The 20,532-nt window shown below is 46.2% G+C and overlaps 1 protein-coding gene across 1 annotated transcript in view; it reads right to left on the reverse strand.

The window, feature by feature from the left end:
- SMC4 (structural maintenance of chromosomes 4) overlaps window positions 1-20,532 on the reverse strand; it is a 164,083-nt gene that overhangs the window by 102,477 nt on the left and 41,074 nt on the right. The window contains exons 6-7 of the mRNA XM_073578967.1: window positions 10,159-10,323; window positions 9,825-9,952 (exon numbers count right to left, since the gene is read on the reverse strand). Of these exons, the coding sequence (XP_073435068.1) occupies window positions 9,825-9,952; window positions 10,159-10,323 (293 nt within the window). The remainder of the gene's footprint in view (window positions 1-9,824; window positions 9,953-10,158; window positions 10,324-20,532) is intronic.

Raw genomic sequence — 20,532 nt, forward strand, 5'->3', positions numbered from 1 at the left:
GGACTGACCATTAATTGGTCTAAATCAAGCCTATTTAACCCCTTAGCGACAGAGCCAGTTTGCTGCTTAATGACCAGGCCAATTTTTAAAATTCTGACCACTGTCCCTTTATGAGGTTATAACTCTAGAACGCTTTAATGGATCCTGCTGATTCTGAGATTGTTTTTTCGTGACATATTGTACTTCATGTTAGTGGTAAAATTTCTTCGATAAGTCTTGTGTTTATTTATGAAAAAAACAGAAATATGGCAAAATTTTAAAATTTTGCAATTTTAAAACTTTAAATTTTTATGCCCTTAAATCAGAGAGATGTGTCACATAAATTTCTTAATAAATAACATTTCCCACATGTCTACTTTACATCAGCACAATTTTGGATGCAAAATTTTTTTTTGTTAGGAAGTTATAAGGGTTAAAAGTTGACCAGCGATTTCTCATTTTTACAACAAAATTTACAAAGCCATTTTTTTTTTTAGGGACCACATCATATTTAAAGTCATTTTGAGGGGTGTACATGACAGAAAATACCCAAAAGTGGCACCATTCTAAAAACTAGACCCCTCAAGGTGCTCAAAACCACATTCAAGAAGTTTATTAACCCTTTAAGTGCTTCACAGGAACGAAAGCAATGTGGATGGAAAAAATTAACATTTAACTTTTTTTTGGAAAAAAAATTACTTCAGAACCAATTTTTTTTATTTTCACAAGTGTTAAAAGAGAAAATCAACCACAAAATTTGTTGTACAATTTCTCCTGAATACGCCGATACCCCATATGTGGGGGTAAACCCCTTTTTCAGCACACGGCAGAGCTCGCAAGGGATGGAGCACCGTTTGACTTTTTCAACGCAGAATTGGCTGGAATTAAGATCGGATGCCATGTTGCGTTCGGAGAGCCCTTAATGTGCCAAAACAGTGGAAAACTCCAACAAGTGACCCCATTTTGGAAACTAGACCCATTAAGGAACTTATGTAGATGTGTGGTGAGCACTTTGAACCTTCAAGTGCTTCACAGAAGTTTATAACGTAGAGCCGTGAAAATAAGAAATCCATTTTTTTTTCCACAAAAATGATCTTTTCGCCCCCAAATTTTTACAAGGGTAACAGGAGAAATCATACCCCCACAGTTATTATGCGATTTGTCCTGAGTACGCTGATACCCCATATGTGGGGAGGAACCACTGTTTGGGCGCATGGGAGAGCTCGGAAGGGAAGGAGTGCCATTTTGGAATGCAGACTTTGATGGAATGGTCTGCGGGCATCATGTTGCGTTTGCAGAGCCCCTGATGGGCCTAAACAGTGGAAACTCCCAACAAGTGACTCCATTTTGGAAACTAGACCCCCCTAAGGAACTTATCTAGATGTGTGGTGAGCACTTTGAACCCCCAAGCGCGTCACAGAAGTTTATAAACGCAGAGCCGTGAAAATAAAGTCTTTTTTATTTCCACAAAAGTGATTTTTTTTAGACCCCAATTTTTAGACCCCCAAAGTTGGTAAATAGTGGAAACCCATCAATTCTTGCTCCAACCCTAACCCCAACACACCCCTAACCCTAATCCCTAATCCTAACCCCAACACACCCCTAACCCTAATCCTAACCCCAACACACCCCTAACCCTAATCCCTAATCCTAACCCCAACACACCCCTAACCCTAATCCCTAATCCTAACCCCAACACACCCCTAACCCTAATCCCTAATCCTAACCCCAACACACCACTAACCCTAATCCCTAATCCTAACCCCAACACACCCCTAACCCTAATCCCTAATCCTAACCCCAACACACCCCTAACCCTAATCCCTAATCCTAACCCCAACACACCCCTAACCCTAATCCTAACCCCACCCTAACCCTTAACCCTAGCCCAACCCTAACCCTTAACCCTAGCCCAACCCTAACCCTTAACCCTAGCCCAACCCTAACCCTTAACCCTAGCCCAACCCTAACCCTTAACCCTAGCCCAACCCTAACCCTTAACCCTAGCCCAACCCTAACCCTTAACCCTAGCCCAACCCTAACCCTTAACCCTAGCCCAACCCTAACCCTTAACCCTAGCCCAACCCTAACCCTTAACCCTAGCCCAACCCTAACCCTTAACCCTAAACCCTAACCCTAACCTAACCCTAGCCTAACCCTAGCCTAACCCTAGCCTAACCCTAGCCTAACCCTAGCCCTTATGGAAAACTGAAAAAAAAAATATATTTTTTTTTATTTCATTATGTGTGCCTATATAAGGGGGTGATAAACGGGGGGGTTATGTACTATTTTTATTATTTTGATCACTATGATCGTTTATCATAGTGATCAAAATAATGAATGGAATCTGCAAGCCGGAGCCAGCAGATTCCCGGCGGGCGCACTGCGCATGCGCCCGCTATTTTCAAGATGACGGCGCCCATCGGATGACGCCAGCGGGCGCGGGACCACCGGGAGGGGACGGAGGACAAGGGAGAGGTACCGGGAGGGGACCGGGGACCCTATTTCTCTATCCTCTGATGTGCGATCACATCAGAGGAAAGAGAAATTAAATGTAAAATCGTGGCTTTTTTTTTTTTTTTTGCGGTCGCCGTTATAGGGTTAATAACGGCGATCGCAAAAGCGGGGGTCGGTAAAAACCGACCGATTCATGTTCTCTGGGGTCTCGGCTACCCCTGGCAGCCGAGACCCCGGAGAAAATCTGACACTGGGGGGCGCTATTCACTTAAATCACAGCGCCGTGAATTAACGGCGCTGTGGTTTAAGTACCCTTAATTACCTCCGTTAAAAGGCGTATCGGCGGTCGTTAAGGGGTTAAAGTGGACAAGGAAGTGATGTGGACTCAGGAAGACATAGGGCCAACAAACTACAATGTGTGGAAAAGTTTAAATATTTGGGGGTACAGGTTTCCTTGCCGGTACCAGATTAGTACCTTAATACTAATCTGGTACCTCTACTGGCAATTCTAAGAACTAAGGTGGATGCTTGGAACAAATTACACTTATCGGTGGTGGGAAGGATTAATTTACTAAAAATTGTTTTAATGCCCAAGCTTTTATATATATTGCACAACTCCCCAATCTGGGTGCCACAGAAGGGGCTCGGAGTCGTGAATTCACTGTATAGAGCCTTGGTATGGGGTAAGAAACAACCTAGAATAAGGCTTGAAACCTTGCAGAGACCAAAGGATGAGGGGGGACTGGCACTGCCAAATCCGGTACTGTATTTTTTAGCTGCCCAAAGTCAACATCTTAGAGGATGGTCTAATCAAGAGAAGGCAGGCGTCATCAGAGGAGTACTGGAATACGTACTAAATAGAAGCCCGTTGATACTTGGCCTAGAAGATGGGAAGATGGGTGTAATGGGAGATGGGTGTCCCACTCTACGACTTTTACAAGACCTGTGGAACAGACTAAAGAAGGTGAGAGGGGTGACCGGGTTGACTAGATTCACAGCTATATGGGATAATAGTAACCTCCCAGAGATTCAGAAACTTGGGAGCCTGGAAGGCTGGAAACGTAGGGGGCTGACATTAATGTCTCAAATTATGGATAACAGGAAGCTGAGACCGTTTGTGCAATTGCAGAGTGAGTTCAGTTGCTGGATTCTGAATGGTACCACTACTGTCAGGTACGGCATGCCATTACGGCTCAAAAACTTTCCAGGAACCTGCAGATACAATCTGACATAGTGTTGGACTATATATGTGGTGGTGGTGCTGAACTTACGAAAGGGGTACTTTCTAACACCTACAAAGATATATTGCATACTCATTTAATGGGGTTCCCAATTAAAGCTAGATCCAAATGGGAGGGAGAGATAGGGGCGATGACTGACGAGATATGGGACAAGGTCCTAGAATATGTCCCCAAACTCACTATGAGTGAACCAGCTAGGTTGTCCCATCTTTATGTGATCCATCGTGTGTACCGCTCACCCCTTCTGATGGTTAAAATGGGGCTGAGAGACAACTCTGACTGTCCAAGATGTGGGGGGGTCTGATGCCGGAATCCTTCATATGATGTGGACTTGTCCCAGGCTATCCGCATTCTGGGTTAGTGTCATTAACAATTGAAGGGGCTTACGGATGTGTTATACCCAAAAACCCACTGGTCTGCTTACTGGGATATGTGGAGGAAATTGGAATAGTTAATAGTGCAAAACTTGCTATAGCCAGACTGCTATATGTAGCAAGGAAGCTGATTGCGAGGTACTGGATCTGGGAGAGAATTTGTGAAACAGGTGACTTATATCATTCAGCTGGAGGAGAGGATATATGTTAAAAGAGGCAATTGTAAAACCTATGAGAAGTTGTGGAATCCCTGGCTACAATACGATACAGTTAACTGACAGGAATGTGCTACATTTTACAATGTTGGTGTTGTGGATAAACCCTTAATACCCGAACATAGGTAGATTTCTGTTTTGTATGGTTTGATCGACAACATAGGTAAAGAGAATGACTAATGGTAAATTATGGTGTAAGAGGAATCATATGGAGAAATGATGTTATATATGCTGTCTACATGGGAGGGAGGGAGGTAGGGAGGGGGGGGGAATAGAGATGTTCAATTTTGTAAATCTATTGTTTATGGAAGATTTACTGCATACACTATTTTGAATTCTGGCTAATAAAAATCTATTTGATCAAAAAAAAAAAAAAAAAAAAAAGGATGGAATGAAGGGAAAATGATATAGGGATCAAGTTGTTGACCTCACACCACCGGAAGAAGGCCTTCCATTATCTGTAGTAGACACCCGAGGATGCTGATTTTCTCACCCTAATCATGGTCTTAATGACCTGATGGGAAAAACCAGAATCCCTCAGAACTGCGGCCTCAACAGCCATGCCATCAAACTCAGACTGTGAACTTGGGTGGAAGAGGGGTCCTTGTGAGAGAAGATCTGGACAGTTTGGAAGCCTCCAGGGAAAGTCCATGAGCGTGTTCACCATCTCCACATATCAGAACCGTCTTGGCCAGTCTGGAGCTACCAGGATTACAGGAATTCATTGCGACTTAATCTTTTTTTCACGACTCTCAGAATTAGGGGGAGAGATGGAAAAAGTTAAGGCAGCAGGAATTGGGACCACGGGATCACAACCGATGGCTAGCGGATCCCAGGACCTGGCTACGAACTGAGGAACCTTGTGGTTCATCCGAGACTCCATCACCTCAACATCCGGCGTGCCCCATCTCTGGCATATTTTTTCAAAAATGGCTGGATTGAGAGACCACTCGCCCAATGCAAGACCCTGACTACAAAATTGGCTGCCCAATTTTCCACTCTCGGAATGTGTACGCCCATCACAGAATCCTCGTTACCTCTGCCATCTCCAGTTTGCTGCGAGACCCTCCTTGATGGTCAGTGGCGTTGTCCGATTGTATACGGACAAGCTGGCCTGCGAAGAGGGACTGCCAGTGGCGAAGGGCAAGAAAAATTGCCCTGATCTCCAGGAGACTGATGGGAAGAGAGGCTTCTTGGGAGTTCCAGCAACCCTGTGCGATGAAGACAACCACTCCCCAACCAAGGAGACTGGCTTCGGTGGTGGTGATATGCCACTGGAGAGGTAGGAAGGACTCCCCTCGTAGGACTGATGCCGATAGCGTCCACCAGGTCAAGGACTGTCTCACCTTGAGAGGCAGTAGAATAGGCCGGTCAAGGGAAGTGGTCCTCTTGTTCCAAGCAGACAAGCGGAAGAGCTGAAAGGGGCGGGTATGGAATTGGGCAAAGGGTACTGCCTCCATAGCAGCAAACTTCCCCAGAACGCTCATGCAGGACCGTATGAGGAGAGGAGCTGGTTGTTTTAGAGTGCGGATCCCCCAGTAGAGGGACAAAAACTTCCCCTTTGGAACGAAGACACGGGCTTGGGCCATCATACCCAGAAACACCAGGTGCTGTGCTGGGGACAGGGAGGCCTTCTCTCTGTTGACAACCTAGCTAAGAAGGGTGAGGAGTGTCCAAGGTGATCTGAAGAGTCTGGTCGCAGTCTCGATGGGACGGAACCTTGATCAAAAGATCATCCAAGTAAGGGATTATGAGAATCCCCTTGGAACGAAGGATGGCGATGACCGCTGCTATAACCTACGTGAATACTCTGGATACAGAGGCCAGGCCAATGGGAAGAGCCGTTAACTGATAATGGTCCTCCTGGATCGCAAACTGTAGGAATCTCTGATGCGGAACACAAACAGGAATGTGAAGATAAGCATCCTGAACATCTACGGAGCAAAGAAATTCCCCCGGTTCCATGGCGGTGATTACCGAACGTACAGCCTCAATCCTGAAATGACGGATCTGAATGTAACGGTTCAGGTGCTTGAGGTCCAAAATCAGACGGAGCGATCAGTCTTTCTTTGGGTCTACGAAAACATTGGAATATAAACTTGAAAACTGTTTGTTCCGGGGAACGGTTATAATTACTCCTGTGCGTAATAGAGAAGAGACAGCCTGAAGAATCCCTGGGGCCTGAGAGTCTTGGCGGGCGAGACAAACGTCTTCCTGGGAAGGAAGAAAAGTCGATTTTGTGCCCGGACGTAACCATCTCTCTGACCCAGGCATAGTCGACCACTGACAACCATGCATCCTGGAAGAGAAGCTGGCTTCCCACCCTGGAAAGATTCCCAGGTGGGGTTGACCAGTCACGTTGAGGAGAACCTGTTGGAGCGGGACCCAGAGGGCTTGGAGGGGTGACCTTTTGGCTTCCAGTGAGCTGCAGGTTTGAAGGAAGGCTTTTTCCTTTCCCCTTGGGTGGAAGATCGGTCCTGTTGTAAGGAAGTCCCTGAAGAAGAGAAAAGCCGAAAGGAACGAAAATGAAGAAACCTCTTCCTATTGAAAGGACGCTTAGGTCTTGACTGGGGAAAGAGTTGCTCTTCCCGCCAGTAGCATTCGAAATTATCTGATCCAGTTTGCACCCGAAAAGCCTAGTGCCTTGAAAAGGCACGGTTAGTGAGAAACTTTTTTTTGAGGGTGGATCTGCATTCCACACTTTCAGCCACAGGATGCGGCATATAGCAATGATGTTGCTGTTTGCCTTGGTGGAACAACTCGCCGCATCCAAAGAGGCGGTCAGAAAATATTTGCTGGCTTGGGCAATCTGGTCTGCCATCTCATCCGGAGGAGCTACCGCTAAGATGCCTTGGCGAAGCATTCTTGATCAGGCACAAAAGGACTTTGCCACCCAGGTGGAGGAAAAGATGGGACAGAGGGAGGTGTCAGCCGCTTTAAAGGTTGATTTATCCAAAGACCCAATCTGCCTATCCATAGCGTCCTTTAGAGACGCACCCCGTCCAGCAGAGACATGACTGTCTTGGAAGACATGCGAGAAACTGGCGGGTACACATTAGGGGACTCTCCACATCTACCAACGAGGACTGGGCTAAAGGGATAAAAAATGTCTAGCTGCTTCTTTCCCGGGAAGCACTTTTCAGGATGTTCCCAGTGTTTAGCCATAATCGCTTCAAATTCCCTGTGATTGGGAAAAGTCCAGGAAGGACGTTTAACCCGCTTGAAGGAAACGGAGTGCTCCTGAGAAATTGCCTCTTCCTTCTGTAGATTCAGGGTTTGGGCAATTGCCAAGATAAGGCTATTGACCATATCCCACATTTTTGAGACCTGGTCAGAATCGGACTCCGACTGGGAATCCGCATCCGACCCAAAGGCCGCCTCCGAGGAGGGGGCATGGGGAGAGGAGGGCATCCTAGAGGATGCAGAAGGACCCGGGGAACTGGAGGAGGAACTTCAAAGATTCCGCTTTGTTTGCTTTGCACCCAATCTGTCCCTGAGAAGATTGTGGTCAGGTGCGTGCAAATCACCGTGGGAGGCGTTCGGAGCACTGGTGGTGGCAGACAAATGTGGAAGACGATCCACGACCTGGACCAGGGACTGTGATAGTCAGTCTCTGACCTGACAAAAGTGACATGGCAACAGCCCACTCTGGAGGTAGGGGGTGTGCTCTTATCCCGGGCGTTAGGTGGCTCCTGTGGGGCAGACATGGCTGCAGGACAGGCAGAAAGAGGAAGGCTGGCCTGAAGAACACTTTCTTTTGCAGAGGGCACAGGCGTAGTGAATCACAGTGGGCTTAGAGAGGCAAAGAGAAACCTCCCTGGGGTTAGGCATAAGTCCAGCCTTGTTAAGACTGCTGGGAAGGGCTATTTTGGATAGGAAGAGAGAGGGTACAGCCTACCCCTTAACAGCGATAATCAGCAGGACTGTTGGGCTGACTGAGTCCCCCTGTACCCAGCGTGGAGAGGCTACGATGAGCAGAGAACTGCAGAGACGATCCTGTCTGCTGAGACACAAACTGTAACGGAGAATCGGCAGTGCTGAGTCCCAGTAAGCGCGATGCTGTGTTGGGCATGCCTGAAATGCTGGCCGGTGAGGGAAGTGAAAGTACCCCTGATTGGCCGAATCGCCCTTCTATTGGGCTGAAGAGGGTGTGTCTGTAAATCATACATACCTGCAAGATGAGCCCCGATCCTCTTCACCGATGAGGATCTTCAGGAGCCCCCGGGTGGATGGGGGCCACTGGAATAGTAAATCCTCCTTCCCACACTGTCTCCGGACGGTGCAGAAGACGGTATCAACCCCTTACAAGAAGTGGGAAGGCCACTGTTGGTGACCACCGTCTTCCTCCCAGCCCTCTCCAAAGAGATGGATGGGGAGGGGAAAAGTCTAGGATCAGCCACCGGGAATCACCCTGAAACACCAGTGAAGGTGACAGGGGATTAGGACTTGCCTGTAGGTCCAATGTGGGTGACATGACACTGCTCTCTTGATCGCATAAGTACAGGAAAACAGGGTGAGAAATTACACCGTTACCTTAATGAAGAACCTGAAAGACAAAGAGAAAAGATTAATAAACATACAACAAGAAACCTGAAAAGGAAAATGCAGATCTGGGATCAGATGCAGGTCCACCTCCTACAGACACTAAGCTTAAACTGAGGTACTTGGTGCTCGTCAGTGGGTGTATACTGCTGGGGAGGAGTTATTTTCCTTTTTTGCCTAGTGTCAGCTTCCTAGCGACAGCAGCATACACCCATGGTTATCTGTGTCCCCAATGAAGCGATAAAGAAATACACTGTAATATAGAGGCCAAAGTGCTTATTGCAAATGTGACTACCAACTCCCTCATCTTTCAGAATACATCTATGTATACAGTAAGTGGCTGTATTCCTGAGGATGAGGGGGGGTGGTAGTCGCAATATACGGTACTGCAGGCACTGTACTGTAATTCACAGAACATCCACAGATCCCCCTTATCACACTATTTGGCTCAAAATATTTTTTTTTTCTTATTTTCATCTCTGAAATCTAGGTGCGTCTCAAAGCGAAAAATACGGTACTTTGTGAATACCAATACAAAAAAATGTAATGTGACAAACAAACAGAACCAGTGCAAAGTCAATGTTATCAGTAGTAAGCAATCAAATTTTCTTATATGCCAACTTGCACCTTCATAAAAAAAAAAAAGCTGCAATGACTAGTGATGAGCGAGTATACTCGCTGCTCAGGTTTTCCTCCGAGTATTTTGGCGTGCTTGGAGATTTCGTTTTTGTCGACGCAGATGCATGATTTGCGGCTGCTAGACAGCCTGAATATATGTGGGGATTCCCTAACAAACAGGCAATCCCCACGTTTTAAAGCTGTCTAGCAGCTGCAAATTATGCAGCTGCGTCGACCAAAACTAAATATCCAAGCACGCCAAAATACGCGGAGGACACCCGAGCATGCTCAGAAAAACCTGAGCAACGAGAATACTCGCTCATCACTAGTAATGACTAGATGATGTGCAGACAGTTTGACAACCAAGTTTTAGTCTTATTGCCCGTTCTGTCACTTACATGTAATATTGGCAGACCTGATTCTTCTTTTTAAACGCTTCATTCTCCAAAGTAAGAAATTCAATGGCTTTATTTTTCTCGCCTTCTAAAGCATCCTTTTCTTTTTCCACTAGCTTCACTCTATTGAGCTTTTCCAAAAGAAAACAATGCAGTTGTAACTTTTCTATTTGTTCCCTGTTAAAGCGGCATTTTACAAAAACTCTCTCTGTCTTGTGCCTTCACCAAAGAGCAAAAGAATGCATTTCTGTACTGCAGTTATTTGCATAGTTACAGTAAAAAACAGTATTCAGCACAGTAATATATTATTGGTTTGTGTGTAAACATAGTTGCTTACCTTTTCCCCTCTCTGCTGATTTAAGGCTTCAACTCTGCGGCAAAGCAGCTCAATTGGCTCCTTTAGTCTACCAGAGCCAATAATGTCTTCTAAATATTCCAGCATTCCTTCATCATGCTCAGTTTGTCCTTTTGGTTTCATCATTGCAATTTGTTCAACTTCACCCTATGAAAGATTAATACAAACAAAAAGAAATTATGAACTGAATTACAAATTAAGAAAGCCAAAATAAAGATTTTAGTTGTTTTTTTTTGCTCATAGAACACTAGCATATTCTACATTGTTGTACACAGATTATCAAGCACACCAGCCCTAGCTTAATTTAGAACATACACGTTGGGACAGCTTTAGAAGAAGGAAATTCGGATGCTTTGTGTCGTTGCTTTGTAATAGAACTTGCTTTAACACTACATTACGTACACAGATGCTGCAAGACATAAAATAGATTTACACCAAATTATCTATATATATAACTAGCTGAAGAGCCCGGCGTTGCCTGGGCATAGTAACCAACTGTGGTTAGTTATAACAAATTATAATGATTATATTGCACATAAAAACCGTGCATCTAATCCTATCCTGTGTGATACTGACTGCTGAGCCATGTATCTAATCCTATCCTGTGTGATACTGTGTGCTGAGCTGTGTATCTAATCCTATTCTTTGTGATACTGTCTGCTGAGCCATGTATCTAATCCTATCCTGTGTGATACTGACTGCTGAGCCATGTATCTAATCCTCTCCTGTGTGATACTGCCTGCTGAGATGTGTATCTAATCCTATCGTGTGATACTGACTGCTGAGCCGTGTATCTAATTCTATCCTGTGTGATACTGACTGCTGAGCCGTGTACCTAATCCTATCCTGTGTGATACTGACTGCTGAGCCGTGTATCTAATACTATTCTGTGTGATACTGTATGCTGAGCCGTGTATCTAAAGGGGGTTTTACACTAAGCGATATCGCTAGCAATATCGCTAAAACATCACTGGTTTTGTGACGTTATAGCGATATTGCTAGCGATATCGCTATGTGTGATACTTACCAGCGACCGGCTCCCCCGCTGTCCATCGCTGATCGCGCGAGAATGTCCGGCTCCATTTCTCGTCGGGCGCTTCCTGCTGGGCTTCCTGCTGTGACGACGAGTGACGCGTGGAGGCGGGCGGGAGGACGTCAGGATCGCTGTGTGTGAAAGGTGAGTATCGTGCGCTGCGTCGCTGCTGCATCGCTGTGAGATCTTTCTGTATGAAAGCTCACTAGCGATCATTTAGCGATGCACCAGCGATCCTGACCGGGTCGGATCGCTGGTGCATCGCTAAATGTAAAAGGGCCTTAATACTATTCTGTGTGATACTGTGTGCTGAGCCGTGTATCTAATCCTATCCTGTGTGATACTGACTGCGGAACCATGTATCTAATCCTATCCTGTGTGATAATGGGCTCCCCCTGCAGTCTGTGTCAGAGGGTGGTCTGTGTTGGCACGGTAATAAATTGTGTTATTTCCAGCTTTACTGAAGGACGATAACACCATAGAAATGATAAGAATAATAGGCCTCAGTTACCACAACTGTCTACAAAGAAAACTGTTGCTGATAGCAACCAATCACAGATCATTTTTCATCTTTTAAACAGCTCTGGGACAGCGTGGCCAGTTTTGAGTGGCGACTTTTGTGTGGTGAGGTTGGTGTATGTGTGGTGAAATGTGTGCTGAGGGTGGTGTATGTGTTGAAGCACGTGGTAGTGTGTGTTCATATCCCCGTGTGTGGCGAGTATCTCATGTCAGGGCCCCACCTTAGCAACTGTACGGTATATACTCTTTGGCACCATCGCTCTCATTCTTTAGGTCCCCCTTGTTCACATCTGGCAGCTGTCAATTTGCCTCCAACACTTTTCCTTTCACTTTTTCCCCCCATTATGAAGATCTGGGCAAAATTGTTTGGTCAACTGGAACGCGCGGGGTTAAAATTTCGCCTCACAACATAGCCTATGACGCTCTCGGGGTCCAGACGTGTGACTGTGCCAAATTTTGTGGCTGTAGCTGCAACGGTGCGGATGCCAATCCCGGACATACATGCAAAACAGAAGCCGCGGAGACACCATCACATGTTTCTCAACGCAAGCAATGACCAGCCAGGTCTTTCCCCGGGAAGGAACAACCACCGGAAGGGCAGTCTCCAATGAAGGAAACCACCTATGCCAAAACATGGTATCCATCCACAGGCTTCTGTTTTGCATATTTCCCATAAGGGATGGGGGCAGTGCTCTAGAATCACTGCGTTGAGAAACACGTGATGGTGTCTCTGCAGTGTTGGATGTTGATCTCCATGAGTTCATTCATCCTCATTTTTCACAATCCCGGACATACATACATACATAGAGCTTTATATATTAGATTGCCTTAAATTGTCCATCATCCACTGCCGTCTGGATGTCCCCGAATCCCACAATACAACGCGCCGCACCGGAAGTAAACCGACCGCCATTTTGGAACACCCAAGTGATGCCGCTCGGATCCAGGCCGCCGCTGCGATCCTGAACCCCACTGGGATCCCAGCCGCCGCTGCGATCCCGGCCGCTGCTCGGATCCCAGTTGCCGCTCGGACCCAGGTCGCCGCTGCGATCACGAGGCTGTGAAAGGGGTGTAACGAGGGGGTGTAAAGAACGGGGTGTAATGAGGGTGATGCCGCCAGACCCCCGCCAGGACCCACCGCCTGACAACACGCGCCGGACCCCGCCGCTACCTGCCCACCCACCTCCGTGCAGTCACAGTCGGCAGGAAAGACCGCATGAGGTCTGTGCTGGAGATTGGGTGCGGCCACCCTCCGGTGGCGCCGCACACCATCTCCAGCACAGGCCGCAAAACACCGTCTTTCCTACCCGCTGTGAGAGGGATGTGACGAGAGGGTGTAATGAGGGGGGAGAAATGAGAGGGATGCTGCTGCCAGACCACCGCCAGAACCCACTGCCTGACTACACGCGCCAGATCCAGCTGCTGCCTGCCCACCCACCTCCGTGCAGTCACAGCCGGCAGGAAAGACAGCGGCTTGAGGCCTGTGCTGGAGATTGGGTGCCGCACACAATCTCCAGCACAGACCGCAAAACATTGTCTTTCCTGCCGGTTGTGACTGCACGGAAGTGGGTGGGCCGCCACTCCCAGCGCCACATAGCTGCCCCCCTCGTGATGTTACTGCCCTCCCGATGCGATAGCATCGGGCACACATCTATGTTATATAATTACTGGATTTGCAAGAAACTTTTTACACACTTTGGCATGCAATTGCCAGATATCAAAACAGTGAAATACTAGAAAAAAAAAAACCAAAAAGGTGAATTGAAGTACAACTCTGATGACAAACAACTATTATAAAAAAAAAAAAAAAAAAAAAAAAAGAATCGGACATTATAGTTTCACTAATTAAATGAATGAGTAAAGAATCTCCTCTTCATTCATGATTTTTTCAAAAAATTTTTTACCTCCCCGGGGTCTGTTAACACTGGATGTACTCCAAAAAATTCCTATATTTCATATGGACATTGAAGCAGCGTGTATGCTTTCTGCCAGCTGAAACAAGTAAGTAATGTTCAGAGAAATGTTACAACACCACTTCAGTTTTGTTTTTTTCTCTCCCAGCGCTGGAGAGGTGCCACCAAAGCAAGTTCCCCCTATTATATTTACCAGCCGATGTCTTCAGCTGTTCCCAGATCCACTCCTGCGCTGCCATCTTGTGATCGCAACTTCTGACTAACCAGAAGTCAGGTAAGGGTCACAAGCTTTAAGTCTATGAGGTCCCCTTCTGGCTCTCAAAGACTTAGGGCCCCGTCACACAGAGAGTTGTGTCACAAGTTTTGTGACACAACAGCGATCTCACCAGCGAGATCGCTGTGTGACAGCGATCAGCGACCGGCCCCCCTGCCAGTATCGCTGAAAGAAACCTCTGGACAATTTTTTCGTCGCTGATCTCCCACATCGCTGCGTGTGACAGGCGGGAGACCAGCGATCAGCTGGTAACTAACGTACACATTGGGTATCCAAGGGACGCGGGGACCAGGAGGCAGCAGGACGCCGCCAGGAGAGGCCGGGGATGCAGGCGCACCCTCTGCTGGTGGAGGACTGGAACAGAAGGCACACTTGTCCGCTGCTCCCGGGCTCGCTCCTCACCTCGGTGTCGGCATGCTGATCGCTGTGAAGCTGTCTGTGTGACAGCTCACCAGCGATCACATACCGACTTACCAGCGATCCTGACACGTTGATATCGTTGTCGGGATCGCTGGTAAGTCGCTATGTGTGACTCCAGCTTTACACCGATTACTGACTTCCAGGATCGCCCAACAATTGGAGAGACCCAGCAGGTCACAAATTGCTCGAGGCCAACCAGAGACGCGACAATAAAAGAATAAGATGGCCGCTGGTTAAGTATAATGCTAGGGGCTGGGAACTTAGATTTGTGACACACTAAAATAAATTCAAATCCTGATGACAGATTCTCTTTAAAATGGTCATATACTTCATACATGTTTTTTATTCATCCAGATTAACAAGCAGGAATAGTTCCCCTCCCTAGGTAAGCTGAAATGTCATCACTAAAGACAGACCACCGATGAATGAGAAGACCAGGGGGAGAAAGGCATGTTTAAAAATTAAAAGATTTTGCACTAAGTTTTTTTTTTTTTTTTTTTATCTTCACACTTATCCTATTAGAGTGTGTGCACACTAAATATTTGTTTCAGACATCTTCTCCAACAAAAATGTTTCTCTTTGCAGGAAAAAAAAAAAAACACTGTACGAAAAAAAAAAACAAGTTTTTAATTTTACATGTTTTTTCCCCAGTCATTACAATAGGCAAAAAATGCTGAAATAAGCAACATGTGCATTAGACCTAAGAAATTTCACTTTGCTGGGACAGTTAGGCTGTGTTCACACGTAGCTTTTTTTGCGTTTTCGTGGCGTCTTTTTACGCGCGAAAATGCAAAACCGCATCCCATGCAACCCTATGGGATTCCGCAATGCTGTGCCAATGCTGCGGATTTTTCCGCTGCGGAATCGATGGGATTCCACACCCATAGGATTGCATTGAAAAGCTCATTTTTCGCATGTGGCTATGCACACCATGCGTGAAGTGAGCGCTTCATGTGCGGATGGTACCCAGGGACTGGATGAGAGACTGTCCTCCAGGCTCTGGGTACCATAATCCTGTAAAAAATAGAATAAAAAATATTGTTATTCTCACCTTCTGACAGCCACCGGAGTCCTTCCCGCCTCTCACCACGCTCCCGGCCCCAGTAATGCTTTGCACGAATGACCACGATGACGTCGCGCTCTCGCGAGCGTGATGTCATCGCAGTTCCTTCACGCAAAGCATTACTGGGACTGGAAGATGCAGAGAGCGCCGCAGAGCAGATCGGGGGCCGTTGGAAGGCGAGAATAACTTTTTATATTATTTTTTACATCCTTTTACTACTGATGCTGCATAGGCAGCATCAATAGTAAAAAGTTGGCCACACTTGTCAAGCACTATGCTTGACAAGTGTGACCAACCTGTTAATCAGTTTTCCAAGCGATGCTACAGATCGCTTGGAAAACGCTAGCATTTTGCAAGCTAATTACACTTGCAAAATGCTTTTTTTTTTTTAAATTTCCACGGCAATTCCACACGTGTGCACATAGCCTTAAAGCTAACCTGTCAGCAGGATTTTGCTATGTAGCCTACACACTGTCATGCTGGCACGGATTAAAAATGATAACTAGGGTGAAGAAATCAGTCTTGTGGCTCTTGTGTAATCAGTGTTAAAAGTTTTCAGTAAATGAGATGCAGTTGCTCTGGGGGTGAGACTGTAGGAGAGTCTTATCTTTCTGCTGCTCTAATCCAGAGAAACCAAGGAAAGACCTGCCCATAATTTAAAAATTACAAAAAGGAAAATGGCCCAATGCAAACGTTTGGGCACCTTCGGAGATTTGCGCTAAGATAACTTTGACCAAGGTTTCAGACCCCAACCGCTTTCTGACATTGGACGGAATAGTACGTCCAGGTGACCCGGGCCCCTATGACCGTAGACAGGGGGAGCGTAGCTGATCACAGCTGACACCCGGCACTAAGTGCCAAACGCGGTCAGGGACCGCTCTCGGCACTTTAACCCCCGCCACACCGCGATAAAAAATGACCGCAGTGTTCCGGTGGCATAGAGAAGCACCGGGCAGGGAGGGGGCTCCCTGCGTGCTTCACAGAGACCCTCAGAACAACGCGATGTGATCGCATTGTTCCGAGAGTCTCCTCCCTGCAGGCCCCAGATCCAAGATGGCAGCAGGGTCCTTCTGGCTCCTGCAGGGAGGGCTTGTCAGTGCCTGCTGAGAACAGGCACCGGCAAGCCTCCTACACTGCCTGTCAGATCGCTGATCTGACACAGTGCTGTGCAAAGTGTCAGATCAGCAATGACACTATATAGTGATGTCCCACCATGGGACAAAGTAAAAAAAAATATTAACATGTGTAAAAATAATTTTAAAAAACTCCTAAGGAAAAAAAACATATTCCCCAATAAACTCATTTCTTTATGTAAATAAAAAAAAACCAAGTAGACACATTTAGTATCGTCGCATCCGTAACGGTCTGCCCTATAAAACTGTCCCGCTAGTTAACCCCTTTAGAGAACCTCTATAAAAAAAAAAAAAAAAAAAAAAAGTAAAAAAAAAACAATGCTTTATCATACCGCCGAACAAAAAGTGGAATAACACGCAATCAAAAAGACGGATATAAGTAAACATGGTACCGCTAAAAACGTCATCTTGTCCCGCAAAAAACGAGCCGCCATACAGCGTCATCAAAAAAATTAAAAAGTTATAGCTCGTAGAATAAAGAGATGCAAAAATATATTTTTTTTATATAACATTGTTTTTGCTGTATAAAAGCGCCAAAAAGTAAAAAAAATGATAAACATGAGGTATCGCTGTAATCATACTGACCTGAAGAATAAAACCGCTTTATCAATTTTACCACACGCAGAACGGTGTAAACGCCCCCCCCCCAAAGAAATTGCTGCTTTTTGTTCATTCTGCGTCCCAACAATCGCAATAAAAAACGATCAAGAAATGTCATGTGCCCGAAAATGGTACCAAAAAACATCAACTTGTCGAGCAGAAAATAAGACCTCAAATGACTCTGTGGGCCAAAATATGGAAAAATTATAGCTTTCAAAATGTGGTGATGCAAAAACTTTTTTTTTTTTTTGCAATAAAATGCATCTTTTACTGTGTGACAGCTGCCAAACATAAAAACGCGCTACAAATAGTAACTCAAACCCCCCTTAATCAGGGAAAAATAATTTAAAAAAATGTATTTATTTCATTAGTGTTAGGGGTGTGTTGGGGTTAGGGTTGGAGTTAGAATTGGGGGGTTTCTACTGTTTAGGCACATCAGGGGCTTTCCAAACGCGACATGGTGTCCGATCTCAATTCCAGCCAATTTTGCGTTGAAAAAGTCAAACGGCGCTCCTTCCCTTCCATGCTCTGCCATGCGCCCAAACAGTGGTGTACCTCCATATATGGGGTATAGGCGTACTCAGGACAAATTGTACAATAACGTTTGGGGTCCAATTTCTCCTGTTACCCTTGGTAAAATAAAACAAATGAACAAATTTTTTTTCACAAAAAAATTATTTCAGATCCAATTAAGGCCTGTTTTACACATCAGTTTTTTGGCGTCAGTCAAAATCCGCCCACTGAAATTGCAGAGAAAGAGGACTTAAAAATCCTCCAATATTAGAAAACAGCAAAAGAGCAAAAAGGTTTACCCGTCCAGGCCTCCAGACAAATGCAGGATGCAGTGGACCCATATAATTAAGACGGCAACACAGGTGCAAGAATACCGATAAAACAGCCGCTCACAGCCTACCAATACATGGAGGGGGCGGTTGCCTGGTACGTTAATGCACAATAAAAAACTTGTATGCGGCGCTGTTCGCACTATGGCTATGCACAGCATCCAGGCCAGCCTAGTAGTGACACCCTTCTATTAGCTCAGGCGGGCTGCCCAGCGCTATCAAAATGCATGCCATGTGAACAGACACCGCAGTTTACAAGACCAAATGGGCCCATCCCAGTGCATTCGTCAGTCAAAATCTGCCAATTTCTTAAAAAAAAAAAAAAAAGGATCCGCCGAAGGGGCGGATCCGTTTTTTTCCCCCCACAGACTTACATTAGTGGCGGATCTTGACTGACGGTCGTCCGTCACACCCGTTTGACGGATTCGCCAATATTTTAGCGTCTCCCGGGTGGATGAGACGGACTCTGCAACTTTTTTTTTGTTGATGGTCTGCTATTTTCAACTGCGCAGGCCCGGCAGCTTTTCTCCGGGAACATTTTTAACCCTGAATGCCGTTCCGGGAGAGATAGATATCTCTTCTCTCAGCGGTTCCTTTAAATTTCATCCTAATTGCAACTAACATCAAAAACGTATGTGTGAAACAGGCCTTAACTTTCAAAAAATTCCTGTGAAGCACCGGAAGGGTTAATAAACTTCTTGAATGTGGTTTTTAGCACCTTGAGGGGTACAGTTTTTAGAATGGTATCACTTTTGGGTATTTTCTATCATATAGACCCCTCAAAGAGACTTCAAATGTGATGTGGTCCCTAAAAAAATGGTGTTGTAAAAATGAGAAATCGCTGGTCAACTTTTAACCCTTATAACTTCCTAACAACAACAAAAAAATTGTGGTTCCAAAATTGCGCTGATGTAAAGTAGACATGTGGGAAATGTTAAGTTTTTTGTGTGCCACATCTCTGTGATTTAAGGGCATGAAAATTCAAAGTTGAAAAACAGCGAAATTTTTAAAATTTTCGCAAAATTTCCATTTTCACAAATAAACGCAAGTTATATCAAATAAATTTTACCACTAACATGAAGTACAATATGTCACAAGAAAACAGAATCATCGGGATCCATGGAAGCTTTTCAGAGTTATTACCTCATAAAGGGACAGTGGTCAAAATTGTAAAAATTGGCCCGATCATTAACGTGCAAACCACCCTTGGGGTTAAAGGGGTTAATTAGCCTGGGCCTAGCGGGGTACTCGGTACCGGGCCCGTTGATCTCAATGGGAGTTGTCACGGAAGCTGTGACCCGGTCAGTGGCCCTGGGGCTCCATGGCAAAAAGGGGATGAATGAACAATGAAATAAAGTTTATGAATAGTCCGTGACGCCACCTGTGGTGTTCGGCAAGTAAGGTGTTAGGCTGACGCTGCATGCAGATCCTCTGGGACTGGTGGTGGGTTGCAGCCAAGATGGTGAAGCTCCCCACAGGTGGAGCTGTAGTCCCAGGGCAGTGTAGATGTAGCAATGGAGGAGAGGCACAGGCGGTGTAGAGGCCGGTGCCCAGATGTAGTAGTGCGGGAATAAGTGGAGGACACCAGGGCATGTAGTTCCAAAGCTTTACTCACAGTCTGCAGTTCACACAGATGCCTGCCTCTGTGCTGTGTCCTCCGGGTCCTGGGCTCAGTCAACCTCCAGGCACGACAGGATGCTCCCCTTCCAACACTCCGCCAACATGTACCTTTCTGAACGTCTCCTCTATAGCGCCTTTAAGTGAAGTACTCCAAGCACTGAGTTACACTGGAGTGCCTCCTTACAGATGTTCCCAAGAACTCTACTTGTACGGCAGACAGCTGTAGCCTGCTTCGGGGACTCCTTACTCCTGAGTCCCGGCTCACTATCCAAGTTGCTGTTGTGCCCCCAAGTCTTAGATGGGAGTAGTGCATTTACAGCCCACTACTCCACCAGTGTCTGCTGCAGGACCTTCAGTATCCATACAACCTCGGGGACCGGGCCCCGGCCTTGCGCTTGGAACTTCTAGGCAGGGTTCTTCCTCTAACCCACGTCCTCTGTGTTCCCTTTTAGGCTGAGTTCACACGTGGCGTTTTTTTCGCGTTTCCGCGGCGGTTTTAACCGCACGATTTTGCCGCGAAAAATAAGCATCCCATGCATTCCTATGGGATTCCACAATGCTGTGCTAATGCTGCGGTTTTTACTGCGGCGGAATCGCTTCGCGGTAAAAAACACAGCATGCTCATTAATTTGCGGAATCGCGGCGATCCCGCATCTATAGGAATGCATTGTTCCGCTTACTTCCCGCATGTGGCCGTGCACACCATGCGGAAAGTAAGCAGAACAATTGCGGATGGTACCCACGGTCCGGAGGAGAGGAGACTGTCCTCCAGGCTGTGGGTACCATATCCCTGTAAAAAATAGAATTTAAAATAAAAAATATTGTTATTCTCACCTTCCGGTTACCCGCGCAGCCTTCCCGCCTCTCTCCACGCTCCCGTTCCCAGTAATCCTTTGCGAAAATGCCCGCGATGGCGTCCGTTCTCACGGGATCACGAAG

This window comes from Dendrobates tinctorius, unplaced genomic scaffold (genome assembly GCF_039654945.1).
Source record: "Dendrobates tinctorius isolate UK_male_01 unplaced genomic scaffold, ASM3965494v1 ptg000060l, whole genome shotgun sequence".
NCBI classification, from domain to species: domain Eukaryota; kingdom Metazoa; phylum Chordata; class Amphibia; order Anura; family Dendrobatidae; genus Dendrobates; species Dendrobates tinctorius.